This window comes from Lipotes vexillifer, unplaced genomic scaffold (assembly GCF_000442215.2).
Source record: "Lipotes vexillifer unplaced genomic scaffold, Lipotes_vexillifer_v1.1 scaffold283, whole genome shotgun sequence".
NCBI lineage: Eukaryota > Metazoa > Chordata > Mammalia > Artiodactyla > Lipotidae > Lipotes > Lipotes vexillifer.
In genome coordinates this window covers 455,336-467,669 of record NW_006789004.1, presented here as the reverse complement: position 1 = coordinate 467,669, position 12,334 = coordinate 455,336, and the positions used below count along the sequence as shown (strand labels likewise).

Sequence of the window (12,334 nt, the reverse complement as noted above, 5' to 3'; positions counted from 1 at the left end):
TCCTAACTTGCCATTCCCAATACTAGTCTTATATTGCTTAGAAATTATTGTTGTAAAGTGTTGCCTTAAACTTTGAGGGGTTTAAAAAATATCCATATTCTTTCTTTATAAATTGATTTAGTTACTGTTACTATGTTCTAAAATCTATTAGAGTTGTATTGTATTAAAGGAAGTAAGTGTAGGCTTGGTAGTAGATTTTCCCTCACCAGTTTTCTTATATATATTTAGTGGAGGATGGCAAGGAAAAACAGTAATATATTGCCTGGAGCAATGTGATTGGAAAGGTAGCTATTATTTAGATATATTCTGCTTTTTCTTTCTGGAACTAGGAAGAAGGGGAGCATTATATACCATAGCACTTTTTCATGTAGAGAAGATTGTAAGAGAAAAATTATTAAAGCTTCATTACTGTTTTGGTTAGGGATGCAGTTTGTTGATATGCTGTTTTCATGCTTTAAATGACCATGTAATCATATTTGTTAAGAACCACATATGTCTTTTCAGTGCCCATTTCCATGAACATTTCCCATTATTAACGTATTAATTTAATATTCTGATTGTCAATTGCTGTTCACTTGGAGATTAGGTATTCACATATTAGAGTCTGGCCTTCCCTTTTACCTTTGTCCACTGCTTTCTACCCCCCACCGCCTCCCCTAGTCTGTCTTTCAAACCCAACAGAGATGTTGCCTGATGGGACAGTCCTGTTTTATATTTACTTTTACATAAGGTGGAAACGTTTTGGCAGGGACAGTGTAAAATGATGGGATATGAGTTGTAGAGCATGCAATTATTCTACTTAACTACTCAAAAGAAAACTATTCACCCAGTTAAATGAATCAGCATTTGTTTCTTAAAGCTACCTAAGAATTAAGTATCACAGTCACTACCTGTAGTAATTTGGTCATCCTGGTTATCTAGAAACTTTCACACATTCAGTCTTAGCTTCCCGTGTTTTAATTTATACTGTTTGTCATTGTTTGGACTTCTGCAGTGATTATAGCATCTTTCTCAGAAAACTATTTTATATAATATGGCAGTGCCTCTCAAACTTTAATGTACATATGATATCATCTGGGGAATCTTGTTAAAATGCAGATTTGATTTGGTAGGTCTGGGGAGAAGCCAGAAATTATGCATGTCTAACACGTTCACAGATGATGCTGATGATGCTGGTCTGTCTCTAGTCAGAAGTCCATATATGTATATAACAGTTCAACTTTCTGACTGAAGAATTGACTTCATTTTTGGGAAAGACTTAGGATCAGTCCTCATTCCTGAGTTTCTGTATGTCCAAAGACCAGTAAATTGTTTTGCTTCATTTCCCTGCTCCCACATGGTACAAGAGAATAATCCTGTCATCTCCCTTTATTTCCTTTTTAGTTAAAGAACTTCTCACTTCTATATCTTATATCTTAATATCAATTTCAAGCAGTATGGTCATTGATGTTATATATTGTGTATTGAAGCAACTCTAGGAAGAACAGTAAATTGTTTCCTAGTGAGGTGGGATCCTCACTATTTCATATTCATAGAATGTATCTCTATTAATTCAATGTGAATGTTTTTCCATACAAATACAATTCTGAAATGTTAGTAATTACATGATTTATTATTCTTATTTTAGTCTTTTATGTATATATATGCATCAGTTTGTACTCAGTTTGTCTTCTTTTATTTCAAGGGTGTGATTACTTTAGAGTCCCTTGGTAAAAGGGGTTATCGAGTACCTCCTTCAGGAACAATACAAGTGGTATGTGTTTTATAGCCTACAATTGCAATAATCATTCTCTCACATACATATAGAACTTAGCCCTTTCTCCTGCTACTGCTGCTGCAACAACTTTGGTAAGTAACAGTGGGGCTGCAGCTTTGTTTGGAGTTTCCCTGCTCTGCCTCAGGAATGACCATTTGGGGACCTCCATAAAAGGAAAGCATTAATAAGCTAATCAAGGTGAATGCTTTAGAAAAATAGTATATGACAGTTCACATAATTTAAATAGAGCTATTTTCAATATAATTAGAATTTAGATTACCAGTACCTTCTACTTAATATAATAAGCCAGATTGGGATTGACCTATGTAAAAGGAGACCCCAAATATTAGTATTGCTTTGTCAGGGAAACATGGGAAGCAAAATTATATTATCCCTACTGTAATAATTTCTAAAATTGATTTAATGAGACGGTTACACAAAGCAGAAATGCAGTCCGACAGATGTCAGGGCAAAGAATGCCTCTTTCCTTTTGGTCTAGGTGTTGATCTAGTTTTGGCTTAGGAGAACTCTTCTAGCCCAGAGCAGTAATCCTTCATCATCCTTGATCTAGGGTTCTCAGAAGAGTAATTTTATATCAAGGCCAGTTTGTGATTGAGTTCATCTCCAAGTCAGACTCAGGATAATCCTGTAAGCACGCAAGTCTATTACAGTGTTGGCTCTTGCAACTCTTGGAAGGAGTCTAGGTGATATTTGTCAACTGTACCTCAATAAAGCTGAAATTAAAAAAAAAAAAAAAAAGAGTCTAGCTGAGTTCCTCACACTAAGGATCTGTTCGAATTCAGCAAGCCTTTTGATGACCTTTGGCTTCAGTGTGATCAGTGCTTCGAAGGACCACTTTTACTCATCTTCATTGTTCCAGTATAGCGAAGAGTCTGTACATTTGTTTATTTCGTATCACACAGGAATGAAACATAGTACTAGGCAATATATATGCATGTATGTATTGCAGTATGTACATATGTATAAATTTTACCAAGGAAAAATCACTGCATTTTAAAGTAAGATTTTTATGTTGAATGGATTTCTTGAACTAAAAGAGTGATCATCTTCTGATCTCTTGCCTCTGGCTCTGTAGCGCTTGTGAAAGTGTGGGTCACTGGAAAGCTAGCTATCAGGTGTCATAATAATGAGGCATAAACCCAGAGGCAGCACATTTACCCCTTGTTTGAAGACTACCAACTCTACTGGCTATTTTAAATCTGAAATTTGGGTATGTCTTTCATTCCTTGTATAAATTTAATTATGTATAAACATGGCTTGAACTCCTGGCTTGCTAGTTGTTGTGGTTGTTAAATGTATTATTAGCCTTAATCTTAAGACTCACTAGATTTCAAAAATTGGATCATAATATTGATATATTTCTCATTTTGATTCAGTGAGTGATGTCCAGTGCCACGGATGAGCTTCTGAAAGCATGGGCACCAAGTTACCTATTGATGTGTTGGTAATTTGGTTAAAGTCAAATCAGCAGCTTGGAATTTTGTTTAAAAATTAGTACTTTAAAAATAATATTCCTTCAGTTATTAATGGCCAAGTAGCAACTGAATTTAATTTCAGTCTATTATGATATTGATGATGATTAAAAAAAAAAGTCTAGTGTCACTGCAGTGTTTGAAATGAATCCAACTGTGAGAACATGAAGTATTACTTAGCCTACTTTGTAACTAATAATAATGAACTTTATTTTCTAAACTTGGAAAAATTTCCAAATGAGAAAAATTCTCTTTTTTGAGAATATATTTTAAATTTTATAATAACCATATGTACCTGAAACATCATATCAAAGTCTAGTTTTACCAAGATTTTATTTTTTATTTAAAAAAAATCTATTTATTCACTATTAAAATGTGAGGAAAACTAAAATTCTATTTTGAGCATTTTTCAGTTGACTCATTTTAATAAAGCTAGGGTTTGAAGTAGTTGAACTGGAATGTTTTAATTCAGTGAAGGTGTATTTTGCTTAATCTAATGGAACCATTTCTTAAAATATGAACAAGGGTAAATGTTATGTATTATCTATTACTAATATGAGATTTGTGACTAAAGATTTTGATTTGTTACAGGAGCTTTTATTTCTTTTTTTTCTGTAAATAAAAAATCTAATTGAACCATTAAAAAATATTGAATATCATTTCATAAACTTCTGAAATTTTATTAACTTTATTCCCCCAAACTGAATTATATCTACTGGGATTAATTTATTATTGAAAAGCCTATTTTATTATTGGCACAATCATTTTGAATCAAATGAACAAATCACTGTTTTTAAAGAATAATTTCTATATTGTTTCTTCAGACCTTATTTAATCCTAATAAGACTGTGGTGAAGATGTTTGTTGTGATATATGACTTACGAGATATGCCAGCCAATCATCAGACATTCCTACGACAAAGAACTTTTTCTGTACCTGTTAAACAAGAAATGAAGAGAAGTGTTAATAAAGAGAACATCCGACATACAGAAGAACGGTTATTACGCTACCTCATACATCTGAGGTAATGTTTCAAATGAATATGAAAATACGTTACTTTAGAAGAAAACTCTAAAATTTTTAGTTTATTTTTAAAAACTGTCATTCTAACTAGACGAGTGCCCCTTGGAATTTGCTTAACTTCGACAGTCTTTATGATATGCCAGGATGCAGAAAACACATGGCATATCTTCCTTCAGTCATTACTACTTGTTGAATTAGGGGAGTTTTCATTTATAGCTGTGTAATGGAAACTATGTTATAGCAAAACAATGCTAATATATCTGGGGGAAATGAAACACAGTTGTCTAAACCAATGCTGTCCAATAGAATTGTAATATGAGCCATATATATAGTTCTATATTTTCTAGTAGCCACATTAAAAAGAGTAATAAGAAGCAGAGGCTTAATATATTTTATTTAACCTAACATATTCAAGTGTTATAATTGGAATATGTAATCTATATAAAAATTATTAATGAGATATTTACATTCCTTTGCTGTACTCAGTTTGAACTAGCCACATTTCAGGTGCTCAGTAGCCACATGTGGCTTGTGGCTGCTGAGTTGGACAGGGAAATTCTTAACTTTCATTTATTCATTCATTCATTCAACAAGCATTGATGTGTCCGGCATGCTTCTAGACTCTTGGAAACAGCAGGGACAAAATCTCTGTTCTTACACAGCTTATATTCTGGTGATTCCATCAGAAATATATTTTCCTCAAATTTTTACTACCCAGCTAATAGCTCTAGGTTGTGAGAAACCATTTGTTTGCTCTTGAGGTCCATGCTTCCAGCATCATAGGGTAAGGTTTTTAGCCCTGAAATCCTAGTGTAGTTCTTAAGATCAATGAGCAAGTGTATTGCTTAGAAGAGAACTCAGTAGCTCTTTGCCTGTAACTCTATTCCTAATAATTTTCTGATGTCGTTCATAAGAAGTCCTCAATCACATCAGTGACAGTAATTCATCTTACCTTAACTGCTTACTCCAAGGAGCCCTATTCATCAGGAGGAGGTAACTTTCATCTCTTTAATCTGTTACAACAGCCTTAGCCATATGTAACCAACATTCGCCAAAAAGTCAACTATCCCAGCTTTTGTCATCTCCACATAATGATTAGATACCTTAAATGCTGTAAAGAAACTGCTTTAGAAGGCATGACGTAATTCCCAAAGCTCACCATGTTCTTCTTCAGATTGAGAAGGTGAAAAACTGCAGAAAGAATCAAAGAGTGAGCCAGTCTGAGGTCTGTCTGCTTTAATATATACAACTGACCACCAGATTTTTCAGCTAATTTGGGAATAAAATCCACAAACCCAGATATTTCTGCTATGCAAAGGGAAAACTAGAGAAATTAACACTAAAGGGTATGTTTGACTATCTGCCAGTTAAGTTTATGTGATAAAGCCTCCAACCCCCTGTATTATGCTATAAGCTGCTAGCAGAGGATAGAAACAGTTCCATATACAGCTTTGATAACCATTTTCATTTCACTGCTAACTTTCCTCTTGGTTTCTAATGATGATTAGGCTATATTTAGCTAGCCATTACTGGTGGTAGCAGTCCTTTCTCATCCTGTGATTGTCTCAAAACTTGATAGTTTTCTGTGGTGACTTTCTAAGTGTGGAATCCATTTTAATGTACTCAAAATTGTAGGAGGGCAAGTTGTGTGAAATGGGTCATTCTTTGTAGCTAGAAGATGCCCAAACGTAGTGTAATTGGCTGATGTGAACTGAAAGTGCATACTACAGGTAAGGAAAGGTACATGTGCTGTGGTGTCAGGGATGTAAAGTCAGATTGCATGTGAAACCCAGATTTGCAAAAAGAAGCACCTCTGTCATTGTAAGAGGGGAAAGGGAGTATGGAATGTTTAGGGGTAGTGAGGGAGAGGCACTGAAATAGCAGCAAGTGCTTTGGCAATATAAGACTTTAAATGTCTTGTTAAAGCGGCACTGTTAATATTGTAGCAAGACTAATCCTTCCTGCTTTCAAAATTTAATTACTCAGGTTTGTTTGTTTTAAACACTAATTCCCTGAAATGAAGCATAATTTTGGTGTTTCTTTGTTTAGGTTCCAGAGTTCTAAATCTGGAAAGATCTACCTCCATAGAGATGTACGGCTCCTGTTCTCTAGAAAGTCGATGGAAGTTGATAGCGGTGCTGCATATGAACTCAAATCTTACACTGAATCGCCAACAAACCCTCAGTTTTCACCAAGATGTTGATAAAGAGTGACAATTTAAAGTATTTGCTCAGTACCCAAGTTTGAAAGTAAAAAATAGCGTAGAAGGGAGTGTACCAAATTCACAAGCAGGAGAGTGGGTCCTCTCCTGTCATCCTGGACCAGTTTTTATGAAAGGATTCCTGGGATGAGATCCACATATTCCAAGGAGACTGGAAACACTCATGTCCTAACCCTTTTTGTACTGTCGAAACCACTTCACTGGACTTGTTGCAAGAGCAAACCACCCCCCCCCACCCACGCCCCCCCCCCGCCCCCCCCCCGCCACAGTTAGATTAGTGTTTACACGTTTCATTTCTCAGTTATTTAATATTTAATGTTTTCCTTACTACTCAAGTGATGTTTGTCTTTAGTGTTCTAATGTAGCACAAATCCTATGTAAAATCATACTATGTATTTTTGACATTAATGTTGAAATCTGAAATATATGCACAAGTCTTTTAATTTTGTGTGATGTGTTTTAAGTACTATTCATTTAAGTTATTGAAAATGAGAATGAAATGTTGAGCTTCTTTCAAGATTAACGCACTATGCAAGCATGTGTACTTTTTATATCTCCCAGGTTTAGTTTTTACAACACCCCATCCCGGTTGCTGTCTCACACAGTAGTCCTTTAACATGCTGTATCAGCAGTGCAATGCGGAATAAGCTGCTTCACATTCCCTTAGCAAGTTCAGATCATCATGCCCATTCATATTCCTTCTAGAATCCCTTATCCCCAAAACAGTTCTATTTTTTCCTTAATCACTACTACAAAGGCTTTATGTTAAATTGCTGTCCCATTCTAGATAACTTTTGCAAATTGTTAAAAGAATATGTACTTTGAAAACAAATTAGTATTTATATTGTAAATATATGCAAGAAACAAAGAAATGCGTATTTGGCTTTTATTTTTAGATGAGACATTTATATGATTGAGTGAATTTCTGGTACTGATCAGACAGTTTCTATTGTAGCTTTACAGCTGATAAGAGGAGAGAGATATCTTGAGCCTTGTACCAATTTATCACTTTCTCATTCACGGTCACATGGAAGGCATTTGGCAACTGGGAAAACACTTGAGTAAAGGAACATGACTGAGCGCATCAAAAGTCTTCCATCCATCCCTCTCAGAAAGAAGAGTGGTTTTAGATCTTTGTACAGGGACAGTGGGCAACAGCAGATCAGTTAACAAGGCACAAATACTGGGAATGCTCACACAAAGCCGTGAACGCAGGTTAGAAAATACATACCGTTCAAGTAGGCCAGACCCAGGAGACCTGGGAGTCTAGAACCAAGTGAGCAGTCTGGAATTTGGGAGATGGGAAGGTCTTTATTTTGGCGTTCAGCTAATGGATAGACTATACAAGGCATATGAGAGTGTGTACCTGCAGGCTGGGGGTGGTCAGCAAGAAGCCTCTTAAAAGCCCTTTTGAAACACCAACTTAAAGAGAAAAGTCTATTTACGCTCCACGAAAAATAACAAAGTTTTCAGTGACACAAATTTATAAAGGTTTGTTTTTAATCTTTAGGTGTGTGGTAACAACATGGAATTAGGACCCATAAGGTTTGGATTATAGTCGTAGCTCTAATGGTATCTGATGGAACTGAACTTTCTGGCTCTGTGTGATTGAGAAAATGGGGTGAGAGTATCATTAATGTGTCTTCTCTTCTTAAAGTGTCATCTAATTATTGGAATATGTATTTCAATACATGTATCTAGACTTTTAAAAAGAATTTTATTGACATATGGTTGATTTACAATGTTAGTTTGAGGTGTACAGCAAAGTGATTCAGTTATACATACACATATATCCACTCTTTCTAGATTCTTTTCCCATACAGGCCATTACAGAGTATGGTAGAATTCCCTGTGCTATACAGTAAATCCTTACTAGTTATCTATTTTATATATAGTAGTGTGTATATGTCAATCCCAATAGACTTTTTATATACATTTGACAAAAGTCAATATTGATAATTTTATATAAAACTCGGAAAATACCAAGTATTTAAAACATCAAAATGCCTTTATTTAATTTTTAAAAATGTTATTGCTGCTTTAACCTCTCTAGTAATCCAAAAATTAATGATGTATGTGTTTGCAGGTGTCTTTTTATGTGGATACGACACTGCAATCTTTCCAGAATTATTTCTAGTACCTGGTTTTCCACCTTTCTGGGCATTTTAAAGAAAATTTCCAGAAGATGACTGAAGCAGCTGGATGCATCTTGTGCTCTTCCTAGCAAGTTTGTGCAAGGGAAACAAGTGCTGACATTTTGTCCATCTACTTCTTAAGGCCTTTTTTGTCTGTGTTCTTTTTCCCAGTGAGGTATGGTGACCCAACATCTGTCTGCTCTCACTTGCCCTGGCACTATCTCTATCATAATGGTTCTTTTTCTATCCTCCTTTTGTCATAGGCCGAGACTTTACCACACTTCCTGTGTGGCTCCTCTTTGTACTCACAGATTATGTCACTACACTGAGAGTTGGCTTGCAGGTAAAGACAACCAACACTGCTACCTGTGATAGATAATAGAGATCTCCTCACCTACTGCAGGCTCACTTGGCAGTTTGGCAGACTAACAAAATGAGTGATAACTTCTTTTTAAAAAGAACTCCAGGACACAAGTAACCTCCGGAAAGTCCTTGGATATTTTCTTATCAGAAGAGAATGAAAAATATTAATAAGAAGTGGTGACAATGGGGACTGGCTGCAAGGCACCCAACAGAAGTTTCCCTCTCCTGTCATTTTACCCCACCAGGTCTCTCTCATTCCCAGAGGGTTAGAGAAAGGAAGCAATTTCTCCTTCAAAAACTTCATCCTTGGGATCCCCACTCTCCCTAGTCAGTTTGTGAGTGAAGCAATGATTTTTTAAATTTAATTTTTTTAGTTTATGCAATAACATGTTTACTATAAAATTTTTTTTTCTTTTTTTAAAGGCATCTGAGGGCTATAAAATTTTTTTACAGTACATAGTTATATAAAGAAAATGTGAAAGTCCCTCCTTCGATCCACCCTTCTAGCTATCACTTTACAGATGTGGTGGCTCTTAAATTTTTAGTATATGACACTCCACATGATCTACTAGACCTGGGAACACAGTATCAGTCTAGATGGGAAGTAGGCTTTTCATCATGGTAGGAATTCACTCTCAATCCCTAAGACTGTGTGAGACAGTCATTGGAATCAGCTCATTGTAGTCCACCATGGATTATCTGTGAGAGATATATGTCTTAAACTTGAACACTGGGAAGAGGCGGGGAACATATGAATGCCTACTGTGTGCCAGGCATTGTAAACAATTTATATGTTATTTAATACTTAAAGCCATGATTCAGAGAGAGTATGGATATAGTCTACAATTAAAGAAAAAGGACACTTGAAGTACTTGCCCAAGGTCCCATGGTCAGTAAGTTGAAGAGCCAGGATTCAAATCTAGGTTAAATCTTCTGTCTTTTCCACTCTACTACACTGGCATTTCACCCTTTTTCTTTTTTCTTTTTTCTACTACTAATTGTGGCCTGGCATCAAAATATACTTTTCATCAATATTCTTGGCAAAAAAGTTAATTTGCTGTGTAATGAGATTATATAATGAGGCAATGCCTATTAATCATTAGGGGGGAAAAGATTTTGATTAAAAAAATAAAAGACTTTAGGAAGGAATGTCCTAAAGCAACTCAGAGGCCCTTCAACTTAGTATACTGTCAGGAGGCATGCAAATACGGTTGTGAGAAGTTTTAGAAACATATTGTGGCAAATATTTTATGAGATTTAAATGTTTAAAGTTTTAAACATCTCTTCTAGACCCCACTGTTCATCATTCTTTTTAATTCATTCAAAAATTTCCTATTCCAGCCTTTCCAGTTTGTATAACATTCTCTTGTCTCACTAAGTCCCTAGAGAAGTGGCATCCTCCACTCTCTAAGTTCCACTTCCAACACTCAAGTTGTTAAAACTTTTTTTTGTTTTTTTACAGTTCTCTGACCTACTTATTCAGGTAATGTTCCCTGAATTTTCTCACAGACATCACCATTTATACTCAGGGTTTTTGGCACTCTGTTATCTAACTTGGTTTCTCTGCATTGATCTTCCAGTCTCTCCCTTTTATTAAAAATGTATTCTGTTTTTAGAAAGACAAATATCATATGATATCACTTACATGTGGAACCTAAAAAAAAAAAACAACGATACAAATGAACTTATTTACAAAACAGAAACAGACTCACAGAATTAGAAAAAAAACTGTTACCAAAGGGGAAAGGGAATAGGGATAAATTAAGAGTTTTGGATTAATAGATACCAGCTACTATATATAAAGTAGATAAACAACAAGGACCTAGTGTATACCACAGGGAACTATATTCAATATCTTATAATAACCTATAATGGAAAAGAATCTGAAAAAGAACATATATATATATATATGAATGAACATATATATAAATATATATATATATATGCATCACTTTGCTGTACACCTGAAACTAACACAACATTGTAAATCAACTATAATTCAATTAAAAGAAAGGTATTCAGTTCTTGATATTCAGTTCTTGATATTTGCTACAATATCAGCAATGATGCAGGTAGACTTCCTCGCTCAGCTGTTTGAGGAATGGATGGGGTGTGACTTCTCATCTCCTTTACTCACTCCTACAAACCCTTGAGCTAGGGCACCTAAACCTCAAAAAGACCCCTGATCTTTTTAAAACTTTTATATACCTACCTAGTTCCAAGCCTGAAAAATGTTTTGTGCGTGTATGCACCAGAATCACCAGGGGGAGCTTTGGTTAAACATCAGTTCTTTGACTTTGCCCCAGACTTAATGTGAATCTCCGTCACTAGGGTTTCTCAGTGATTCTAATCCTTGTAGCTAATTTAATTTAATTAAATAAAATTGAAAATTCACTTAGTTGTGCCGGTCACATTTCAAATGCTCATTATTCATATATGGGTAGTGGCTACTGTATTGGCTAGCACAGATGCAGAATATTCCATCATCACAGAAGGTTCTCTTGGACAGCACTGATCTAGGATATATAAATGGCAGTTGAAGCTATGAGGATGGAAATGATTTCTCAGAAAGTATAAAACTGGAAGAGAAGGGGATCCAAGGACAGAATTGTTAAAATCCTCCCATTAAGAGGCAGGTAAAGACTCAGCGAAGCAATGACCAGAGAAGTAAGAGAGAATAAGGGAGTGGTATCCTAAACGTCAAGGGAAGAAAGTTTTGAGGAACAGGGAATTGGTGATCGCTGTGTAATTTTAAACATTAAGGTACATGGTTGATGATGCAAAAAGGAATATTACTTGGGGAAGTATGGCTTCTCAGACAGTCCCCACAGTGGGACATTGGCCTTTGTGGATTCTCCATTGACCAAAATCTGCCTCCCAGAAATCCAAACTTGCCCTCATGTGAGTGTCACTATCTTTCAGGAACAGATTCTCTTTATATAAGGTTACATATACTGATTTTCTATATATGTGCATCTATCAGATTTTAGCTCACAAATACATTGATGTAGGATATATGCCAGAATGTCAACTCAATAAAAATAAAACTATTAGATGCTTAAGTTAGCCTGACTAGTGCATTCTGCCTTCTCCCTGTAGGTCTGCATAAAAGAAAGGCAAATTTTCAGTAGGTTACTTTGTGAGTATGAAATGAGAGCAAATATTTAGTTGATCTTATGAAGTTTCTCAGCTGGCCCAGCTTAAGTCACTCCCAAGGGATATACTTGTCAAAGAAAGAGCTCAGTCTCTTGAACCCTTGTATTTTAAATGCTCCCTTGCCTGACAAACCCCTTCTTTTCTTTCTCCAAAAGGAGTGCACTTTTTGTTTTTCAAGTTGCAATCC

General features: G+C 35.5%; 1 protein-coding gene across 1 annotated transcript in view; it reads left to right on the top strand.

Annotated features, from left to right (window-relative positions):
• Positions 1-6,475, top strand: part of ATOSA (atos homolog A) — a gene marked incomplete at its 5' end in the record, with an annotated part of 87,157 nt that extends 80,682 nt beyond the window's left edge. Inside the window, 3 exon segments of the mRNA XM_007461913.1 lie at positions 1,685-1,753; positions 4,074-4,273; positions 6,322-6,475. Of these exon segments, the coding sequence (XP_007461975.1) occupies positions 1,685-1,753; positions 4,074-4,273; positions 6,322-6,475 (423 nt within the window).
• Positions 6,476-12,334: the final 5,859 nt, after the last annotated feature.